General features: G+C 34.4%; 1 protein-coding gene and 2 non-coding genes across 4 annotated transcripts; 1 reads left to right on the top strand and 2 right to left on the bottom strand.

Annotated features, from left to right (window-relative positions):
• Window positions 1–555: 555 nt before the first annotated feature.
• Window positions 556–13493, bottom strand: dnaja1 (DnaJ heat shock protein family (Hsp40) member A1). 2 transcript variants are annotated; one of them, XM_067404718.1, is made up of 9 exons: window positions 13227–13365; window positions 12850–13003; window positions 9153–9333; window positions 6373–6477; window positions 5705–5932; window positions 3837–3951; window positions 3332–3447; window positions 2710–2810; window positions 556–1800 (listed from the first exon to the last, which is right to left on the bottom strand). In XM_067404718.1, exons 1-9 carry the CDS (start codon window positions 13268–13270, stop codon window positions 1576–1578), a joined length of 1269 nt encoding a protein of 422 aa, XP_067260819.1. In that variant the 5' UTR covers window positions 13271–13365; the 3' UTR covers window positions 556–1575. The 2 variants fall into 2 exon arrangements, with proteins under 2 accessions (XP_067260819.1, XP_067260820.1); XM_067404719.1 differs by lacking the exon at window positions 13227–13365 and adding an exon at window positions 13386–13493 and having other exon boundaries at window positions 558–1800.
• Window positions 13494–14012: 519 nt separating this feature from the next.
• On the bottom strand, window positions 14013–14085 carry trnak-uuu (transfer RNA lysine (anticodon UUU)). Its single transcript has one exon. It is a non-coding gene; the product is annotated as a tRNA-Lys (tRNA).
• Window positions 14086–14402: 317 nt separating this feature from the next.
• trnat-ugu (transfer RNA threonine (anticodon UGU)) lies at window positions 14403–14475 on the top strand. The gene has a single exon. It is a non-coding gene; the product is annotated as a tRNA-Thr (tRNA).
• The last annotated feature ends 8264 nt before the right edge of the window (window positions 14476–22739 follow it).

The following is a 22739-nucleotide window of genomic DNA, read 5'->3' as shown; positions in this document are numbered from 1 at the left end:
ACATGTTACAATATTGTGTTGATTATAATGGTTTAGTGTGTTTTAACACTCAACCAAGCACACCTACTTGTACTGCATGCAGGTGAACATATTATGCAGTTACTACAATACTGTATGGGAGTAATCAGTGTGGTTTATATTCTGATAATTACAGATTATTTTTTAATCAAGGATATTCACTTTTGTTTGAATATTGGTATAACACTGCTTTACAGTGTAAGTCTCTGAGTATCTTACAGTGTTGGTGCTGATATTGCTGCAGTTTAATTAAAATGCAAGCATGAATAATCCATGACAATCTTTCAAAGATTTGTCATTAAGATGCATCATTAACTGGTTAGATGTGGATTGCTTGATATTTGCAGTAGATCTCCAATAAAGATGTAGAGACATCTTGATATGCAAGATGTTCATCTTTTTTTTCTTTCTTTTTTTTTTAAATCAAACGGGAAAAAGGTGGATCTTCAGGAGCCCAGAGTTGGGCATAATTAACCCAACATTCAATCTCTCCCCAAAACACCAAAAAATACAAGTGACTAAATGAATAACATTGTGACATTTTATAAATAGAACTACAAATGACAAAGTTATTGGTCGTAATTAAAATTCCACAATTTTCAGTTATTCTTCAGTCAACACATAATACAAATCAAATAAGACATATCTGCCTGCAAAAATTAAAATATTAATAACAAAACGGATAAAAGTGCATTTGCAATATCCAAAAATGTCCTTGAAATGTAGGAGTTAACAGATAATCAAGTTATAAAAGTCCTTTCCAGGTAATCTTAAGACTGGATCTTACGTTTTCTGCAGAGGTATTAAAACACCTTTAAAACCAAATTGGCATATTTAGTATTTTGTTGTGCCATTCAATTCATGATTTTTTATTATTTTTGTTTTTAGATAAGCTTCTAAATAGGATTTGAATTAACGAATGCAACATGACTTATTTTTGTTAAAATTATTTCTAAGTTATGATAAAAATGTAGTAAGGATTTCAAATGTATTTTTTAACTTGGATGTTATACCCCTCTTATTAGTTCAAAATGTTCTAGAAAAACATTTAGCAATAAACTGGCACATAGCAAATGTCCGACAACATCAAGATCAAATGTTCTTACATGTAACCCACAATTAATTGGCAATAAACAAAACACCAAAGATTGTAATGTTTTCTCAAACTGGTGACGAAAATTTGATTTTCAAGTTAAATACATCTTCGAGATGGAATTTACTGGGATTATGGCACAACCAACTTCACACCTGAATGACCCTTCCATTTCCATTGTAACTGCTACACAAATTTCTATAGACTCTTCCCTTAATTGAACCTCTACGTTTCCAGTCTCACTACTCATTTTACACATCCCCTAAATTTATTTCACAAAATATTTGATTTTGGATGAGGAGATTCTTTCAAACAATGACACAAGAGGTCGGCACTAAGAGGTCTTATTTTAGGCACAGAACTAGTTGAGAGGTAATACATTTTTCCTCTTGGTCCATTTTTCTTGTTTTCCAGCAGAGGTGGTATTTGTTGTGGAAGGGAAGGGATTCAGAGAACAGGAATCTCTATGAGGTTTGGCACTGCACTCCTCCAGAAGGGTAAAAGTCTTCCTCCTCTATATAGTGGTAATGATGGCGTTCATGGGTTGGATCACAGTCTTCTAGGTCAGCATAGATATAGAGGTCATCATCCATGCCGTCAGGCTCAATATTTGCCTGTTTTTCAGGTAGGTACCTTTCTAACTCCTTCAGTTTGTTTAATGGGAGGAAGTTCTCTTCAGGGAAGACAACCTTAAGAAGAAAGGAAGTGCAAATTAGTTTATGTAAATCATCACTGTAAGTGAAAACAACAAAAGCTGTGGGCTACACCTGGAAAATTTAGTAAACACATACAAATTAAAATTCATGTATTTGCTCTGAAACAGAGCAATTTTTTTTTTCTCTTTTCTTTTTCAAACATCATTTTAACCAGACAGGCATTATTATCAATTAAGTTCAAAATGTTTAAAAAGAATGAATAAACGTAATAGTAAATAGTTAAAATAGTAAATAGTACAGTAAATAGTTAAAAATTAAGTTAAAATAAAGTTTTTCACTTTTGTTTATAAATTATACACTATTTAACATGTTGCTTAGTAATAAACAGCATAGCAATATTTATCAATTTTTTTTTTTACTTCCTTAGTCAACTTAAAATTAAATTACATTAAAATCATTGCAATATTCAAAATATTGATAATCAGCAGCATAAACATTCTGAATGTGTGCGCGTATATATATATATATATATATATATATATATATATATATATATATATATATATATATATATATATATATATATATATACACACACATACACACACACAATATAAATGCTCAGCACAGTGTTATTTTAGTATATACTATTATAGTTAATTTCAAATTATAATTTTGTTTGTTTTAGGTGAAGTTTTAGTCATTAGTTTTAGTTATTTTAGTAGTTTAACTGAAATATTACACATCTCATTTAGTTAAAGTGTACTTTATTTAAAGTAATGAAAATATTTTCAATGGCTTTAGTTTTAGTTACAATAATAACCCTGGGCTAGGCCCTTTTTAATGAATTATCAAAATATCAAAAAGCATTTGATGATTTGGGGAATGAAAACTACTTAAAGAAGAGGGGAAAAATGAACATGTTCAATAATGAGTACTCACGTTGAAAAGGATGATGAGTTTCCCTTTCTCAAATGGCCGACGGTGCAGAGGCATCCCCTCATTAAGAACACATTTCTTATCTCCAGGTCTAATCAGCTCCCCTATTAATGCAACAAAGAATGGCAATATATTTGCTTTACACATCTATAATTAATATAACAGTTATATCTGCTCTGCTATTAAGATTAGTATAACTAGCCAAGCTTCCAATTGGTAGTTTTTAATCTCCAAATGGCTCAGGGGTGAACTGATATCAGAACCAGTTACTCCAAAACAAGATAGACAAACTTGAGCACAAGTTGGATGTATGGTAATATACAAGGTCAACAAGGCACTAAGGATGCCTATTAGGAACCCTGGAGAATGCAATAGCAAAAATAACCATATGGTACACCATCTGCCAAGGTGACGTACTATCACCCCTGCCATTCTCCTCCACCCAGAGCATCACTAAAAGTGGATATGGTTACAGGTTTGAGACAGAAACTTCCATCAGCCACCACCTGTACATCATACTACAGTATGCCATCATTCACTGATCCACCAGCACTGACTCACAATAGTGCTGATGTTATGGTAACACCTGCATGTAATGCTGGAATATGTATGCAGGATGGTTTACCTGGATGGGATGTGATGAGTAGAGTTCTGTTGTCCAGTGTCTTAATAGGTTTTTGAAAACCGCATAATGACTCTACCAACTGTACCTCCATGTTCATGATGAGGTCTTCTCCTTGTCTGAGAAGAGAATTGTTTTTTTTTTTGTTTGTTTGTTTCGTTTCATACATAATATCTACATATTCTATCCCTCATTTACCTTCTCTAAATGACCAAGTACTGTAAAAGGCTGCCCCACATAGAGAACACAGGAAGCAGGACTCAAATATTAAAATAAATAAACAAGACTGTACTGCCCTCTATAGGACACTACATTCAATGACATACCTCTGAAAACAATCAGTTCTAACATTAAACTTTTGTATAACCAGCATTATTTATAAATTATTCATAAAATAAAAACAAAACCGATTACATAAGACAAAAAAAAAAAGAAAAAAAGAAAAAAGCATCATCTAGTCATTTTAATTTATCCCTACTTCTTGCGGACTTTTACAGATTGGTTTTACCTGGTGAAAACGGAGTGTGCTCTCTGATCTAAGACAATGATGATGTCTCCAGGTTCAAGGCCAGGCTCCTGGTCCCCCTCTCCATGGAACACTATTTTCTGTCCATCTTTCATACCTGCAGTAACACATAATCAAGCATTAACAAAAGCAACAGGCTGTAGAAAAAAAAAAAAAAATGTTTTGGACTGAACTGTGCTTTTCTTAATACTAGTGCTGACAAACGATAAAAACCCCTAAATTATTATATATTAAAATCACACTTTTTTCTGTAATCAATCATTAGCCTAACATTACAGCTTTCAACAAAACTTTCACAGTGAATCTCCAAAATAATGCAGAAACATAAATACGGTATATTTTATGTTTTTACATTTTTTTTTTCTCAGTTTTGCCCATTAATTACAGCCATTAAACATTACAATATAATTGAAAGCTATCAACTGTTTTTAATAGGTTTATAATAATTTTTCATAATATTTTTGTTAATTTTTAATTTAATTAACTTAAAACAATCTTTACATAAACCCACTGTAATAAATGTCACATTAAGCTGTGCCTTTAATATATCAGGGCTCAACACAAAGGTTTTTTTTTAATTAATGGTCCATGTGGGCTGATTCAGATATTTACCTGCCCTGCTATAATGCACAAGAAAAGTTATTGTTTTCATTGTTTTTAACTCATGTAACCTTGTAAACAGTGCTTATAAAATAGAATTGAATAATCAAACACTGCACAGTCTGCACTGCACAAATTATAAATTGAATATTCAGTAGATTAATTCTTATTAAAACTACAAGGGTGATTCAGTCAAGAGCAGTGAGTGATTTTCTCTTTGTCTTTAGTTCTTTGATTAACATTAATGATGGACAACGGCAGGTTTATTAGGCTGCTGTCAGCAGAGCGGAGGCAGTGCAGAAGAAGTGTTTATGCAGTGCAGGAGCAAGGAGGCGCCCATTGTGCTTTCACACTGGCAGCATTTGTCGTGTGCAGCTGAACCGCGAATTGGTACTGCAAATACAGATGAGTAGCGTACATTGTCACGTTTTTCAGGTGTTCTCCATATATGTATATATTGTATACTTCACATGATTACGGTAATCTTAGAGTTAAGATATAGGCTACCTCTTGTTTTAATCAATTAAACAGCCCTTGGGCCAAATCTCCTGGCAATGATGTTTTTGTGCATTTTATTTTTTTACAGCGCTGAATGTCATATGCTGATTGTGAAATCATTTATATGATTTTATGGTGAAATGTGTTATTTTTCATGTTAACGCAGATGCATTTTGAACAAGAACAATGCACTGTGGCTTTAATTTAGAGTAAGCAGCACAGCAAAAATAGACTCTGCACCGAAACAAAATCTTGGCACTGCCGCTTCTGCTCTGCTCCTGCTACGCACAGTCATGCCTCTTTGGCGTGCAGCGTGAATGCTCTAATCTGTTAACATGGGCTTATGCACGCGGTGTGAAACAGGCCTAAGACCTGACATGGATCTGACACACATCCTATTTTATAACAACTATTTACATTCACTTTTTAACTCCTTTTAGACTGTGCTTATGAGGATACTTGACAAGACAGGAATTTTGACAATTTTGTGTGTTTTTGTGTGTTTGTCCATTCAAGCATGAAAGAACTCAATGTGGCACTGTCTGAAGTGGCATTCTGCACATTTCGGGTGTTTGTTCACAGAGAGCTGCTTCACAGACAGATTGGAGTACTTTTTCTGCATCTTATCACACTTGAATGAATGATAGCGTGATCATATACAGTAGCACAGCCAAAGAACGGCAGAAAAAAACAAAAAAACAGATGCTGTGTTAATTGTGTAACACGTTAATTTTGACAGCCTTCATTATTACCTTTATCAATGTGCACCTCCAGAATTTTCTTCTGTCGTAGTATCTTGCGACCAGCACATGTTTTGCAGCGGTCGCGGTGACCAAGTCGCTGACCTTGTCCCTGGCAGCCAGTGCAGACTGTTGATATCTGCTGTACCATGCCAGGTGCCAAGTGATGTAGTCTGACCTGGACACCGACCCCACGGCACAATGGACACACTTCTATCACACCTTTACGGCCTCCACGACCTGTAGTAAGATATCCAGTAAAAAAACTATGCAAAAAAAGAAAATCCAACTATTTAAAATACTACCAGAACAAACAAGGCAGTATAAGGTTAATACAATGCTTATAAACATTACCATTCAAAAGTAAAAAAAAAAAAAAAAAAAAAAAAAAAAAAAGGAATTAACACTTTTATTTAGCAAGGATGCATTAAATTGATCAAGTGACAATAAACACTTTTACATTGTAAAAATTCTTTATCAAATAAATGCTGCTCTCTTAAACTTTCTAGTCATCAAATAATCCTAAAAAAAAAAAAAGGTTTCCACAAAAATATTAAGCAGCATAACCTTCTTCAGCTGTGATGATGATAACACCATGTGACACTGAAGAATAATAACATTATAATAAAGTTTTTTTTTTTTTAAATCCCTTACTTAAATAAATTTCAGTCATTTGTTACCTTCACACTTGTCACAGATTATGTTTTTCTGGACAGCAAGTTTCCTGGTGGCTCCATTATAAAGGTCCTCCAAAGATACTGTCAGCTGGTGCACCACATTCTTTCCTGTGACAGGAACAACAAAATATCTCTAAGAGACTCTGGCTGGTTCATTTGTGGGTTACTCCAAGTGCTAAGGATTTATGTGAGCATATTAGAACATTTTGATCTCTTCTAAAGTGTGGACCAAATTTGAACTTGTGAAAACAATTAAATTTAACCTGGATGTTTTATGATTTTTAAAAATTTTAACAAAAACACACACATATATATGTATATACGGTCCCACTTTATATTAAGTGGCCTTAACTACTATGTACTTACTGGGTTCTTATTGAATTGCAAAACACTTTTGCTGCTATTGAGGTGGGATACGGGTAAGGTTAGGGACAGGTTTGGTGGTATGGGTAGGTTTAAGGGTAGGGGTAAGGTGTAAGGGATGGGTCAACAGTGTATTATAAATGTAATTACAGAAATTAATTACAGATGTAATTACATGCAGGTTTTTTTAAATATAAGTACAATGTAAAAACATGTATGTACACAATAAGTGCATTGTATTAAATGATTAATTTAAAAGTAAGTACATAGTAGTTAAGGCCACTTAATATAAAGTGGGTCTGTATATACACACACACACACATATATGTAGAGTACAGTCCAAAATTTGGAACCACTACGATTTTTAATGTTTTTAAAAGAAGTTTCGTCTGCTCACCAAGGCTACATTTATTTAATTAAAAATACAGTAAAAAACAGTAATATTGTAAAATATTATTACAATTTAAAATAACTGTGTACTATTTAAATATATTTGACAAAGTAATTTATTCCTGTGATGCAAAGCTGAATTTTCAGCATCATTACTCCAGTCTTCAGTGTCACATGATCCTTCAGAAATCATTCTAATATGCTGATCTGCTGCTCAATAAACATTTATGATTATTTTCAATGTTGAAAACAGTTGTGTACTTTTTTTTTTTTTTTTTTTCAGGATTCCTTGGTGAATAGAAAGTTCAAAAGAACGGCATTTATCTGAAATACAAAGATTCTGTAACATTATACACTAACTCAAAAGTTTGGGGTCAGTAAGAATTGTTATTTTTATTTTTTTGAAAAGAAATTAAATAAATGAATACTTTTATTCAGCAAGGATGCATTAAAATCAATCAAAAGTGACAGTAAAGACATTTATAATGTTACAAAAGATTAGATTTCAGATAAACACTGTTCTTTTGAACTTTCTAGTCATCAAATAATCCTGAAAAGAAATATTGTACACAAATATTTTGTACAATTGTACACATTAAATGTTTTTTGAGCAGCAAATCAGCATATTAGAATGATTTCTGAAGGATCATGTGACACTGAAGACTGGAGTAATGATGCTGAAAATTCAGCTTTGCATCACAGGAATAAATTACTTTGTGAAATATATTCAAATAGAAAACAGTAATTTTAAATTGTAATAATATTTCACAATATTACTGTTTTTACTGTATTTTTAATTAAATGTAGCCTTGGTGAGCAGACGAAACTTCTTTTAAAAACATTAAAAATCTTAGTGGTTCCAAACTTTTAGACTGGACTGGACTGTATATATATATATATATATTATATATTCCTGTGTGTGCATTTGAATGTGATTTTAAACCATTCAAGCCAAAGAAGATGGGAAAGAGAACTCAGTTCAGCTAGTGAATACTGAATTGAGTTCTCTTTCACATCTTCTTGCGCTTGAAAGGAGAAATACATCAAATTATGTAAAAATAATATCCTGTAAACACAGTCAGTTATGTCTTAAGTGAACAAACAGTTGAGAAATAAAACGCATGTGTAACAGTAACAGATCCATGCATTAGGTCTTAAAGTGACGGCAGCCTAATAAACCTGTTGCCGTCTGTGTCATTACTGTTAATCAAAGAACAAAAGAAAAAGAAAGTCACTCACTGATCTTGACTGAATAACTTCTATTACTTTAATATAGATTCATCTACATTTTATTTATAAAAAGAAAACTGTTCAGTGTTATTTTACATTTGATTTCAAGTTTGATTTATTTGTACTATTGCTAATTTGCTTATTTGTTCTTATTGTATAACTGAATGTATACTTGTCTTTAATAATGTTTGAAATTTATATAAGTCTAGTTTATTAGTTGTTCTTCTGGCTGCTGATATTTGTTCGTGATATTCAGTTGCAACAACAGAATGTTTTGCAAAAAGACAGAATAAATATGTTCTACCATATTGGAATCGAAACTGGAAATCTCTAAAGGTGATGATACACTGAGCAAATTTTTGAGCAATGTTGCTAAGCGATGCTACTTGGGCACTTTCCCATTGAGAATAGGCAACGAATTTCTATCTGGATACTTTAGATCAAAATTTGTTGCCCATTCTCAATGGGAAAGTGCCCAAGCAATCGCTTAGCAACATTGCTCAAAAATTTGCTCTGTGTATCATCACCTTTAGAGATTTCCAGTTTCGATTCCAATCGCTCAAAAAAATTGTCCCGTGTATCATCACCTTAAGAATCGGAATCAATAAATTCAAACAATACCCAACCCTGCTAACAACTAAACAAATTTGTGACATTAACCATGTGACTGAAAAAGATTTCCTTGTTTTCTTAAAAACAAAATGTTCTTTGGAACATTCAGAAATCTTGAAAGAATACCATAGATGATCAGGTTTTGCACAAATTGTGGAGTCTGTAGCTTACAGAGAAACATGACTTACCTCTCCTCTCCCTGTGCATGTGTCCCCCTCCTCCAAAGAACATGTCAAAAATGTCCATGGGGGAGCCAAAACTTGGCCCTCCACTTCCTCCCTCCTTTATCGCCTTCTCACCCCCTCTGTCATACACTTCTCTCTTCTTGGCATCTGACAAAACCTCATACGCCTGGGAGATCTGTTTGAACTGAAAGCAGAGAATAGTGAAAATCCCAAACTCATAGCTCAAACACTGAGACCGCCCAAAGATCTCTCATCTGCTATAATTCCAAAATATAAAATCACTCACATGTAGGTGAACTGACCATCTTTGGCTCCCACCACCCAAATACTTTCCAAGCACACACATTATATTATATATATATATAGATCATAATTATATTTTTAACTGTATATCATATTTTAAAGGTTACCTATTATGCAAATTTAACTTTTACATGGTATTTGAACATAAATGTGTGTCAGACTCAGCAGTGTGTGTACACAACCACCCTATAATGGTAAAAATCCACCCACTCTTTTTTTAATCCCCATAAATCACAAGCAGTGTCTCAGAACAAACCATTTGCAGTTTGCAGCTTTTGTGACTTACACGTATCATAACTTACATGAAGTATAACGTAGGACGTAGCGTAGTACGTCATGGTGTAGTGTAATATCAGTAAGTACGTCACATAAGTAACGCTTTATGCAAGTACAATCTGTTTGGCCGGAAGCTAGTTATTTTATAACGTGTTAAATATGGATATTTTTCTTACACAAATGCATCACTTTGCTTCAGAAGGCTTTTCTTAACCACCCAGAGCCGTGTGGAGTGTGTTTATGATGGATGGATGCACTTTCTTGAGCTTCAAACAGGTGGTTTCTGTGCACTGCCGTTATAAAGCATGGCAGCATCAGGGTGATTATTAACGTAACTCAGATTGTATTCGTTTGAAAGAAGAAAGTCATATATACCTAGGATGGCTTGAGGCTGAGTAAATCATGGGGTAATTTTAAAGTGAACCAATCCTGTAAGCGCAATAACACATGAAAGAGAACTTAGTTTAAAGGTGCGGTATGTAAGCATGATAACTATGTGTACTCCAGTCCAAATTCAAAATATTGTTTGCTAGGTTTCCACAACAAAACCCGCCCAATTGCTCCTCAAATCTAGCCCAAAACTAGCCCAATCGCATTGCAGGGGGGTCCCATGGTAAAAAAAACACTTTCCGGGGGGCAAAATTAGCATTTTTGGTGGGGCTCCCCTGGTAAAATTCGCAGTCCAGGGGCTAAATATCATGTTATTTTGGGTCAATTCAACCCGCGGACATGAAAAACAACCCACGGCAACAGTGTAAAAGTAGCCCAATTCCGAGGGAAAACTGCAGACTTGGTAACACCGGACTCGACGCTCACGCGGGTTGCCAGTTTGAGGACACGCAACAGGAGCGAGCTCAATTGACAGTGGAAGGCAAGGAGACTTACACACTGTAAGATAATTAGTTGATTTATTGATTTATGATGAGTTGATATTGTGTTTTAATATGCTCCCGATTTTTAGATGGATGCTGAGGCTTTTTAGGTCGGGTAGAATCTGCGATCTCTGACCCAGTTTGTTCGCTGCATGTGTTTTCTGTCAACTGGCAACCCAAGGTGGTGAAACACTATTGGGTAAATTGGCAACTAGCACAGACCAAAACAAAAACAGACATTCCGACACAGAAGAACGCACATTTCAAAGTAAAATAACTGGCTGTAGCATTGGTTTTCAGAGACACGAGTATGTGAACTCAGCATGTTTCCTAAATATCTGCAAATGTATTATGGCATTTTTATGCTTTAGTACATTCAAAAACTTACATTCAGCACCTTTAATTACTCAAGAGACGTGCCGTCTGAGATCTGGTTTTCTGTGCGCATGCACTCAGATAACCATATATAAGAAGTTTAGACTGAAAGGCTTTAAAAATGCATGCAGATAATAAACTTTCATAATTATGAAGAACTGCAATGTCACGCGAGCGTGTCTGACCGCGATAGAGCTGATAATCAAAACCAAACAGACGTTTTATTAGTTTTTGGCAGTGTATCCAAGGCATACTGGTGGTTTGCAATTAACACTAGAAGTCCCAGAGAGCAGCCATTTGGCTTTTCTACCTATAAAACCCGCAGGACAGCCGATGGGCTGGAAGTCTTTAGGCTAATATCCTTAATCAGCTGTGAACAGTTGCTTTTGTTATGTAAACAATGTGGGGCCATGCTGAGCCACTTCAAGGAAACTTGTGTTTCACTTTGCCATCTTAGGGAGAAATCAACACACGTTTTTTTTCCCTTTGTTGCTGAGATCTATTGATAAAAATAGTACAAAATAAAATAAAGAAACCAACCATTTGTACACATATTTACAAATAATATTAAAAAGTGAGTGAGTACATTCCAGAAATCACTCACAATCCTGGCACTGCCTGGCAATATATTATAAATACATTTTGTACATATTCATTATATATTAATCTTATATTTGAAATACATCATAAGTCAATTTTTAAAAGTGTTTGAAAGATGGGTTCAAGTGTACTACAAGTGGTAACTAAATACATTTTTCTATACAGAGATAGTATGTTAAAAGCACATTTTAGTTCAAATTCATGGTGTCTCAAAATAGCACAGTTGAGTACACTTAGATGTTCTTAAGATTATCTTAAGAAGTACTAAAGAAGAGCTTTTAGTATATTAAGTACAAAATAAGAGCACGGAAATAGAGCACTGTACATTATGGAAGTGTAAAAGTGTACTAAAATAAAGTGTATTTTACTGCACTTTTTTCACCTGGGTAGACACTCCAACACTTTCCGTTTGCATTAAGATTATTTTTATTACCACACTGGCAGATATTGATCATTTTACTTAAGTAAAATGCACTTAATTTAGATCCCCCCAGGAAACAAGACTAAATATCATATAAAATTTTCTCATATAGAAAATCCATCTTGATTTGAGATTTTTTTTTAAATTTACTTGAAATAGGATAAAAAAATACTTAATATGAAAAGCATTTTTGCAGTGTGAATGAGTGAGTTAACTTTTTAAACATCACTTGCACTCCCTCATTTCAGGGTTAACATACTCGGAGTTTTCACTTAACCTCCTTTCTGAAACCGGCCCATGGTCAATCAAGTTCTCTGCTTTTAGCAGCCCTCCCTCCCCCACACATACAAACAAGCCACCAGCAACCATTCACACACACACCCCCAACCCCCCTGCAGATTGCCCAGGTAATGACCATATTTACACATGAATTGATGCTAATGATAGCTAAAAGACTAGCCAGTTAGCATCCACTTGGCTAAAGGAGGGTTACAAATCTCTGGGACTTCTAGTGTTAAAGATACATGTACGAAAACAGCATGATTTTGCTTCCATTTAAAAAGTAAATGATCTGTGGGGTATTTTGAGCTGAAACTTCACAGACACATTCTGGGGACTTATATTGCATCTTGTTATAAGGGGCAAAATAGGTCCCTTTTAAATATTTTAAAATATGATCTATATAATTTTTCATTTCATTTCAAAATAAAAATGTGGCCTTATAAGGTACACAGTTTATTTGGGTCACTTTCTATATGACAACAGTGAAGAATCTGCAAAGCTGTCTTCTCAAGAAACTGTATTCTGGAATAATGTAGACAGTGATGATAAATTAAAAGAGTGTCAGTCTTACCCTTTCCCCTTCTGTTGGATTTTTATCTGGGTGATATTTCAATGCCAGTTTACGATAGGCCTTCTTCAGCTCTTCAGGGCTGGCATTAGGCTTTACACCCAGCATATCATAAAAACCAGTCTCTTTCACCATAGTTGCCTTCAAACAGGTTGATCTAGTCAGAAGAAACATTTCAAAAACACAATGAAGACAATGACACTTGTGACCGCTCAAAGATTATTATTAGTGTTAGAATTAATCTAAACCTTGCCCATATTTTCAGTCTCGTGATAGCAACAGCACTGGTTATTTAGAAAGCAATTCAACTCAATTAAAATCACCATAACATTCACGACAGTTTAAACTGACGAAGCGCTTTAAAACAACTGATTTTAGACCTTTGTTGTGTTCGTAGAATTTTAACTCCTGCTTTCAAAATCATGCGAAATGAAATGTCAATCCATGAGCTGAATGTTACTAAAAGCCAGGATTTAATAAAAAAAACAAGCAACGACGAAAATCAAGCCAAAACATTGTTTTAATAAATCGTCTAATACCGTGAAATATGTTGAAATCTCTTCTCGTCTTATGACTCCGTGTACCAAACAAGAGACTTCCAGAATCTTCCAGCAGCGCTCTACATCTTCTTCTTGTGGAGCGTTATTGAACTTTGATTGCAGTGCGACCTATTTCTGCCACCTACTGTACATGGTGGCGTATGACAGTCAATGACGAGCAGCTGTTTCATTGTTTAGTCATTCAACAGCATCTAATATCTGGAGACAATCGTGACAACTCCCAATCCCTACACGACTATACTGTTTTACATTGGATTCCCTTTCATCTGCTTATTTATGTAATTCATCAGCGTTTAGATCGCAGTTTAATTTTTGTAATCCTGATCTTTTTGTAAAAATGCTTTACTTTTGTAAACATTTTTGTTCCTATGTTATAATAAATAAAAAGTATTTGTTTATTCAGTTGTTCAGTTGTATGTGGTTTAAAACTGAAAAATGATGCTGTGAAGTCCAACATTGTTTTACTTATCTCTCTTGCACTTTACCATCGCCTTATAACCTGGTATCAAATAACTTAATTGTGTGTCTCTTGAATGCACGAGTTATTTCTTCACATTAAGCCATCAAACTCAGCAGCAAGACTCAAAATTTCGTTAAAAACAAGTTCGCCCGAACAGGGACTTGAACCCTGGACCCTCAGATTAAAAGTCTGATGCTCTACCGACTGAGCTATCCGGGCTACGAAAAGAACTTCAACATAGCGAAATCTATTTCATCCAATACCTGAATATTCGGTTGGTCTGAAGGCGTTAGGAATTTGAATAAATTACGAAGTCATTTCGATTACGAGCGCTTACAACTTTCAAACTCATTTCCGCGTTCTTTTAGATTTTTAAACATGGAAGATTCTTAACGGTCGCGAAAACATTATGGAATGTTTAAACAACTGTTTTTCAAAATATTGATTGGCGATGTGAAATTATATTTCTGATCTTATTTAAATACAATAAGTACTATTTGTAAATTTGAATTTATTCATAACCAATATATCTGGCAGGCTCCATAGCTCAGGGGTTAGAGCACTGGTCTTGTAAACCAGGGGTCGCGAGTTCAAATCTCGCTGGGGCCTCACTTCCGTTTTGTGCTGCCGATTCAATTTAGAGAATATAAAATAACGAAATTATAAAATTACACACCGGATTCGTATTAATCCATTTGCTGTTATTTGCATTAAGGATACCGCCAATGCTTATGGAATTATATTTACTTAAGACAAGGTCTATAGCCTTCATCACTGCATTGTGTTATTTATTTATATTTTATAATATTAGGAGCTCAACAGGACTCAACTTTGCGGCTGTATCGCGCGAGCTACTCTATCTTTACTGAACCCGGGCTTCAACTTTGTCAGAGTTCCTCGGCCAATCACGCGCCGGATCTTCATTTTGCAGTCGCCGTGGAGGCGGGCTCTTTTTCCCGCCAATGTACTATACATATTTATTTTTTTCTCATATTTTATTTTCTCAAGAAATATGTATTATTATTATTATCTATGTTGAAAACAGTTGTGTTTTATTTCAGGATTCTTTGATTAATAGAAAGTTCAAAACAACAGTATTTATCTGACATTATAATTGTCTTTACTGTTACTTTTGATCCATTTATTGCATCTTTGCTTAATTAAAGTATTAATTTCTTTAAAAAAAAAGAAAAAAAAAAGAAATCTTACTGGTGTAGAATGTTATAATGTTACAAAAGCTTTCTATTTAAGATGCTGTTCTTTTGAACTTTCTATTCATCAAATAAACCAGAAAAAAAATGTACAAAACTGTTTTCAACTTTCAACAATAATAAATATTTCTTGAGGAGCAAATCAGCACATTAGAATTATTTCTGAAGGATCATGTGACACTGAAGAATGGAGTAATGATGCTGAAAATTCAGATTTGCCAACACAGGAATAAATTACATTTTTAAATATATTCAAATATAAAACAATTATTTTAAATTGTTGTGATATTTCACAATACTACTGTTTTTATTGTATTTTTAATCAAATAATATGCAGCCTTGAGCATAAGAAACTTCGTTTACGGTTATATATATATATATATATATATATATATTTATTATATACATATACATACACACTTTATTAATTAATATGTGCATAGTTTTATAATATTTGTATCTTTGTGTGTTTACTGCAGTTATAATTTATCATCAGACATTTTTTGTTAAAAATAAAACATTGTATTGTTTATAGTGGGGGGCGCGAGCACCTGTTAATTCTGAATTGAAACAGTGAAATTCTCAGTGAAACAGCTGTAAATGTGAGATTTTACTAGCATATCTTTAGTCATCCACTAGAGGGGGCAATTTGACTATTCTCCCAGCTAATCATTGGCTATGGTTTGGCGCAGCCGCACAACTGGATTTGAGCAAAAACAACTAATGTTACAGGTAAAAACAACGGTGGCTTGTAAAAAAAAAATCAAGAATACCAGAGATGATAAAAACTAAGGTTAAACTGAATTAAAAACAAGCCCAGCCATCAAAGAATATCAAATGGATTTACACAATATGCAGTTTAGAGAAATATCACTATTTTGATTAATTTTCGTTCACAATCAGCATTCTTTGTAGACCCACCTCAGACAAGGATGAAATCACCCATACTATGGGTGATTTCATCCTTGTCTGAGGTGGGACTCGATCCGACATCATTCACATTAGTGATTTGCCCAGTGAAAAAGGCAATTTTCTATAAAATATGAGACTGAGCCATTGATAGCAAACTAATGTTATTAATTAAGATATTAGAGAAAGAAAGAAAAAGAAAGAAAGAAAGAAAGATTAAAGGGATAGTTCACCCAAAAATTAAAATTCTGTCATCATTTGCTCACCCTCAACTAAACGTTTGTTGAATTTAACGTTAACTTACATGACTTAATTTTGTACATCGGTCCCACATGAATCAGTTAAGTTAAACAAACATAATTTGTTTGTTACTTCATCATAGAATGAAGTAATTTTAAAGGAACACGCCACTACTTTTAAAAATAGGCTCATTTTCCAACTCCCCTAGAGTTAAACAGTTGAGTTTTACCGTTTTCAAATCCATTCAGCCGATCTCCGGGTCTGGACCTACCACTTTTAGCTGCAGCTTAGCATCATTGAATCTGATTGGACCGTTAGCATCTCGCTCAAAAATTACAAAAGAGTTGATATTTTTACATCGTGTACTTAGTTACATCGTGTACTAAGACCGACGGAAAATGAAAGGTTTCGATTTTCTAGGCCGATATGGCTAGGAACTATACTCTCATTCCGGCGTAATAATCAAGTAACTTTGTAGCCGTACCATAGGTGTAGCAGGTGCAATGATATTACGCAGCGCCTGCTAGAACTTCCAACATGACCGGCACTGAGGTTGTGTAGTTGCAGAGGGCAAATAGATACGGTTCAGGATCTGCACCAAAGTAAATATCTTCTGAATCGTCTCTCAAAAATGTCTCCATGGTTGCTAGGCAGGCACGTGCACACATAGACAAAAAAGGGGCTTGAGCACCTGCCCTTTTTCTTCCTCGAGAGAAAGTGCCCTTTTTTCTGGGGTGCTTCTTTTTTTTTTTTTTTTTTTTTTTTTAATAAATGAATATATATTCCTGTTTGTGCACAGCTTCCCTGTCAAACAAATATATTTACTGAATAAAACAAAATACTAAATCAGGTCGGCTTTGTCGATTTCAGATGCCCTAGCTCACTCCGCAACACGCCATTCATGCCCGCTCGAGCGCGCGCCCCGCCCCACCTAACCTCATGTTTGCTGCTGGCTGAAAACTTGTGACAACTATTCCCGCGAAAAAGCAACTGCTGTCTGGCGATGAGAAGCGAAAAAGAAAAAAAACCCTAGATGGATGCATTTCTTTCAGGTAGGCTATTTGTTCACAAACCTGAAAGTTCTGGCTATTTAAGAGTTATTTATACATTTAACGCTGCATTAATAGTTTGACCACCATCGACACATTTGCCTGATTTGATACTAATGAAATCTATGTCATATTATAATTTCAGTTATTTTATTGTGCTATGCATTGCGTTTTGAACCATGGTAAAGATATCGGTTGGGCTGTCAATACCAGAAGAGGAGCACGGACGCACATCCATGAACCGCATTATTAGACAGTTTTCTAAGGATGCATGGTTTGTTAAAACTATTTAAAAATCATGATAATACAGCATCAGCTACATAATGTTATTCTTAAATCTACGCTTACACAGGGTAATACATCAATTGCTCTCTCTTTGCATGTTTGATGTCCACATATTCTTGTTGAAGAAATTACAGTGGCTGTAGCATTTCTATCACAAAGAAGTGGCCGAATATTATTATTTTACTAAAAATATATTTTTAATCATGGTAGCCTATTTTATAATATATAATGCATTAAGCATTAACAGTTTTTGTTTAATTTAGAAGAAATCTACAGATGCAAAAAGATGGATGGTAGTACGCTTAATCTAAATGTGTATAGGGTTAGGGTTAAGTTTTCTTTTCATTAGAGTAAAAGACATGGAAGCAAAAATGGACCAAAATCTAAAAATTGTCCACTTCATGAAAGCAATCCAATAACACCGAAATAATTAAAACGATTTACTGATTTGTGCAAAATAAATTATTAGTGAAACTATGTCCTTCTCCTTGGTGCAGTCATTTATTCAAAATATATAGCTACTTGCTAGTTGCTGTTGCCTTCTCTTGTGATAAACCTAGTGAATACTAAAGAAGAACATGGTCTCTGTGTGAACTGATTATTTTGTAGAAATCTGTGGAGTATAAAACAATTCTGTGAGTGTGAAGGAATTAAAATAAATTGGTAAGGAAAGTCAGAGTTGTCTTAATATATTTAAGGGTTCATTATTTTTAAAATAAATAATTATGAGAAGTGCCCTTTTTACCACTTGAGCCCCTGCCCCCCAAAATGTCTGTGCACGTCCCTGTTGCTAGGTAGTAGGCACGGTCCCTGTGCAAGCAGGTGGTTATGTTGACGAAGTTAGCCTATTTTCAGGCGTTGCGTAATATCATTGCACCCATGGTACGGCAGTAAAGTTCCTTGATTATTACGCCGGAATGAGAGTATAGTTCCTAGCCATATCGGCTTAGAAAATTGCAGTTTTTCATTTTTCGTCGGTCTTAGTGCACGATGTAACTACAGAAGGGTCAAGTTTTAAATAGGAAAAATATCAAAACTCTTTGGTCATTTTTGAGCGAGATGGTCTAATGCGTGTGTGTGCGTCTCTCAGCAGTTCGGCAGCATCTCTACTAATACGGAAACTGTAAGTTTATCTGCTCCAAGAACAGCGCCAAAAATTGGAAATAATCGGTCGTTTTTATCCTATTGTTTACTATACTTGTTTGGTCAGTGTCGGTTTTGGTTATTGTGTTGTTCTTTTGGTTGTAATAAGGACCTTTGAACTACTGAAATAGTTTTGCGAAGTGATATTGAACAGTAATGCGGTCAAGACCTGCCTGGAACTACTTTAGCCATACATTAAAACTTTTGTCAACCAATCAGATTCAAACATTTAACAGCGTAAAATAACGTGATCTAGTTATGCACAAAAGTTTTGAGAAGGAGGTCTCTGCGGAACAAAAAGGGGCGGTTCCCAACTTTGGGGTGTTGTCACACGGAAATAGGTGTTTTTCAACCTCTTTACCTGACTTGCTCAAATCGAGTGGGATATTTCCGCAAAAACAATAAGAGATATGTATTGTATATGAATGTAAGTGTATTGTTTAAGTTGTTTAACAGTTGTTTAATGTTTCTTTTGTGTGAATATGCTTGCTAGCTCGTTGTAAAAAGCTCCAAGCAATCTCCCACTCACTTCTAGCGATAACTATTATTAGCTAACATTCGCTATTCTATTTGATGTATCTGTTAGTCACTTGATTTAGTTTTGCCATTAGGTTGTGGCTACAGTCTGTGGTCAATAAAATTATTATAAAGTTTAAAGTCTTCAGAATCATAATTTCAGGTTAACACTTTTTTTTTTTTTTTTAAAGTTTACACAAGGTCAGTAAGTCAGTAGTCTTAATGCATATAAAGCTTATACATGCTGAGGCAGTCATGTGTTTCTGTGGTTGATAGCCTATAAAAAACAAACACTGTCTAGCCTACGTATTCTCTCTGCTTGTCTGTTGATATAGTGCAGTGGTTATGTCATTTTAATATTATATATAATATAATATAGCTTTTATGACGAAGGTATTATGCACGTGAAATTTGGCATGCGAGAGATTAAATAAAATAGGCTGTTTATCGCGTGCCTGCTCTTCTGTGTTATTCATATTGAAGAGCATCAATTATGAAACAAGACTTGTAGCACAAGAAGGATCTAGCCTTAAGAAACTTTTTGAGGTGAAAAAGGTGAGGTGAAAAAATACCGTAGTAATTTATAGTACGTACTATAGTGTTTTTGAACCATACTTGAATTAATTTGTTGTGGTAATTCTAAAGGCTACTGCTGTGGTAATATAACAACTATAGTAATTAACAAATTACGTTACCCAATACTGTACTATGTTTTCTTTAAACTATATTATACTTAAGTACACGCAGTTAACTATAGTACAAACTAAAGTAGCCTACTACAGCCTATGCTGTAGCAATAATTAACAAGTGTTGTAAATACTATAATATACAGTATATTTACTGGTTCAAAAACACTATTTACTATCAATTACTATAGTATTCTTACACCCCATGTCCAACTAAATGACGACGATTGGATAAGTTCAGACAAATGACTATTTGTCTATGTAAAATATATAGCCATTGTGACAAAATTACATCCCGTGTCATTATAATTCGTAGGCTAGTTTATGCAAAATAATAATAATAAAATAAATAAATAACTAGCACTAAAAAAAAAACGGAGTAGACTAATAAAACTTGCATAAATCATATATATTTCGCCCTCTCGAGCTATAAGCTACAGGTCCTGTAAAATAGTTCATACTCTTCAAAATAAATGAATGTAATAAGTAAAATGTTTCCATATATCTAGGCAGGCACTCGGGAAAAACGCATAGTTTCCCTATCACGGAAGTCAAGCATGCAGCAATATTTTATTTATTTTTCATTATCTCGACATAATTGTTTCTCGGGATCTAAACATTAAAAAAGTAGTTTTAATCATAAGAAAACAAGAAAAAATAAATAAATAATGATGAATGGCCTTTCGTACTTAAAAAAAAAACGCATATCCCGGCTTCCGTACTTTTTTGGTTGGATCGTTATAAACACCTCTCTCAGTTACCCCAAAATTGGGAGACGCCCCTCTTTTGTTCCGCAGAGACCTATACTTGAAAGTTTTTCATATTTGAATTGTTTAGAGGGAAATTATGGAGTCAAATTAATGCCTTAAAGTTTTGCACAAAAATAAAGTTTTGCAAAACACAAAAAAGAATTGAGCAATAAAAAAATGTTTTGCAAACAAAAATAAAGAATTGCAAAGGAAAAATAAAGTATTGAGCGGAAAAAAAAAAGTTTTGCAAACAAAAATAATAAATTGCAAAATAAAATAAAGTAGTGCAAAAATAAAAATATAATCAATTACAAAAATCAGTGACAGCTGTAATCCTATTTTATCTTTGCCACATATTTTTCATGCTCAAACCTACTAAATCATTTGCAACGCTCATTTTATTCTGCGTTTCAGTCAAGCGTGCGCTCACGATACCGGTTTTCCTTTGCGCTGCACTTTTCTGTGCGGATCTCTTTATGGCACTGGTTTGACTTGGGGGTGGAGTCAAGAAACGGAGGCACAGGCTAAAAGGTAATTTATCTTTTGTGCAGTTGGGTTATTGCTTGTTTTGTTCTGTTGCAACACAAAACCATCATATCTCTGCTTTACTCGCCAGCAAAGTACATGAAAAAACATGACCAACCAAACAGGTTTTGTCCTCTGTGGTGCATTAAAGGGTTAGTTCATCCAAAAGTGAAAATAATGTCATTTATTACTCACCCTTATGCCGTTCCATACCCGTAAGACCTTCGTTCATCTTCGGAACACAAATTAAGATATTTTTGTTGAAATCCGATGGCTCAGTGAGGCCTGCATAGCCAGCAATGACATTTCCTCTGTAAAGATCCATAAAGGTACTAAAAATATATTTAAATCAGTTCATGTGAGTACAGTGGTTCAATATTAATATTATAAAGTGACAATTTTTGGTGTGCCAGAAAAACAAAATAACGACTTATATAGTGATGGCCGATTTCAAAACACTGCTTCATGAAGCTTCGGAGCATAATGAATCAGCGTATCGAATCATGATTCGAAACGCGTGTCAAGCCACCAAACTCCTGAAATCACGTGACTTTGGTGCTCCGAACCGCTGATTCGACACAAAAGATTCATAACGCTCTCGCTTCATCCTAGATAGCACACGTACGTCTGCAAGATGTCTGTTAAAGATCACTTCATCTGGAAAGCATCTGCTGTTGACAGACGTCTTTAAGATGTCAGTTTTACATACATTCTAAATCATAAACATCTTAAAGACATCTTCTAAACGTCTATTTGACATCTGACAGGAAACGCATATATATGTATTGCAGATGAGCAAACACTCTAAAAATACGTCTTCCAGACGTAAACACACACATCAAATAGATGTCTCAGAGATGTAAGTGTGCTATCAGGGATGATATCAGTGATATCAGTGTTTTGAATCGGCCATCACTAAATAAGTCGTTATTTTGTTTTTTGGCGCACCAAAAATATTCTCGTCGCTTTATATTAATATTGAACCACTGTACTCACATGAACTGATTTAAGTATGTTTTTAGTACATTAATGGATCTTGAGAGAGGAAATGTGCTGGCATTGATCCATCGGATTTCAACAAAAATATTTTATTTTGTGTTCCAAAGATTAACGAAGGTCTTACGGGTGTGGAGCGGCATGAGTAATAAATGACATTATTTTAATTTTTGGGTGAACTAACCCTTTAAAGTTTGATGTGATTCGTGAATGAATCGTTCCTTTGAGTCATATAATTGCAATGAATCAAATGAATCATTTCACAAAACCAGTCTGACAGATTTATTTCACGAATCGAACTGAATCGGTTGACTGAGAACTGTTTTCTGATTTCGGCGGAGTAGCACATTAGTCTCAAAGTGTATAAAGATATCCGATTAGGATCAATATATTGTTATATTAAAGATTCAGCCCTTCTCTTACGGACTCGTTCATTTTAAAGCATGTAATATATCGCGTTGGGATTACGCTCATTTTTAAGCGGTCCAATAAAACGAACTGTTCGAAAGAACCGATTCGCGGATCTGAGTCGGACTTTCCAGCACTAGTTCCAGCATTACTCAC

Source organism: Chanodichthys erythropterus, chromosome 12 (genome assembly GCF_024489055.1).
Source record: "Chanodichthys erythropterus isolate Z2021 chromosome 12, ASM2448905v1, whole genome shotgun sequence".
NCBI classification, from domain to species: domain Eukaryota; kingdom Metazoa; phylum Chordata; class Actinopteri; order Cypriniformes; family Xenocyprididae; genus Chanodichthys; species Chanodichthys erythropterus.
This window is presented reverse-complemented; position numbering and strand designations above follow the sequence as displayed.

Bases quoted from the DNA above. Each gene is read 5' to 3' on its own strand.
- dnaja1 (XM_067404718.1), bottom strand. From the start codon at position 13,270: ATGATTTTGAAAGCAGGAGTTAAAATTCTACGAACACAACAAAG. The intron at 9,334-12,849 runs GTAAGACTGACA...CTCTGCTTTCAG, and splicing joins ATCCAACAGAAGGGGAAAGG to TTCAAACAGATCTCCCAGGC. The intron at 1,801-2,709 runs GTGAGTACTCAT...TTTCTTCTTAAG, and splicing joins AACTCATCATCCTTTTCAAC to GTTGTCTTCCCTGAAGAGAA.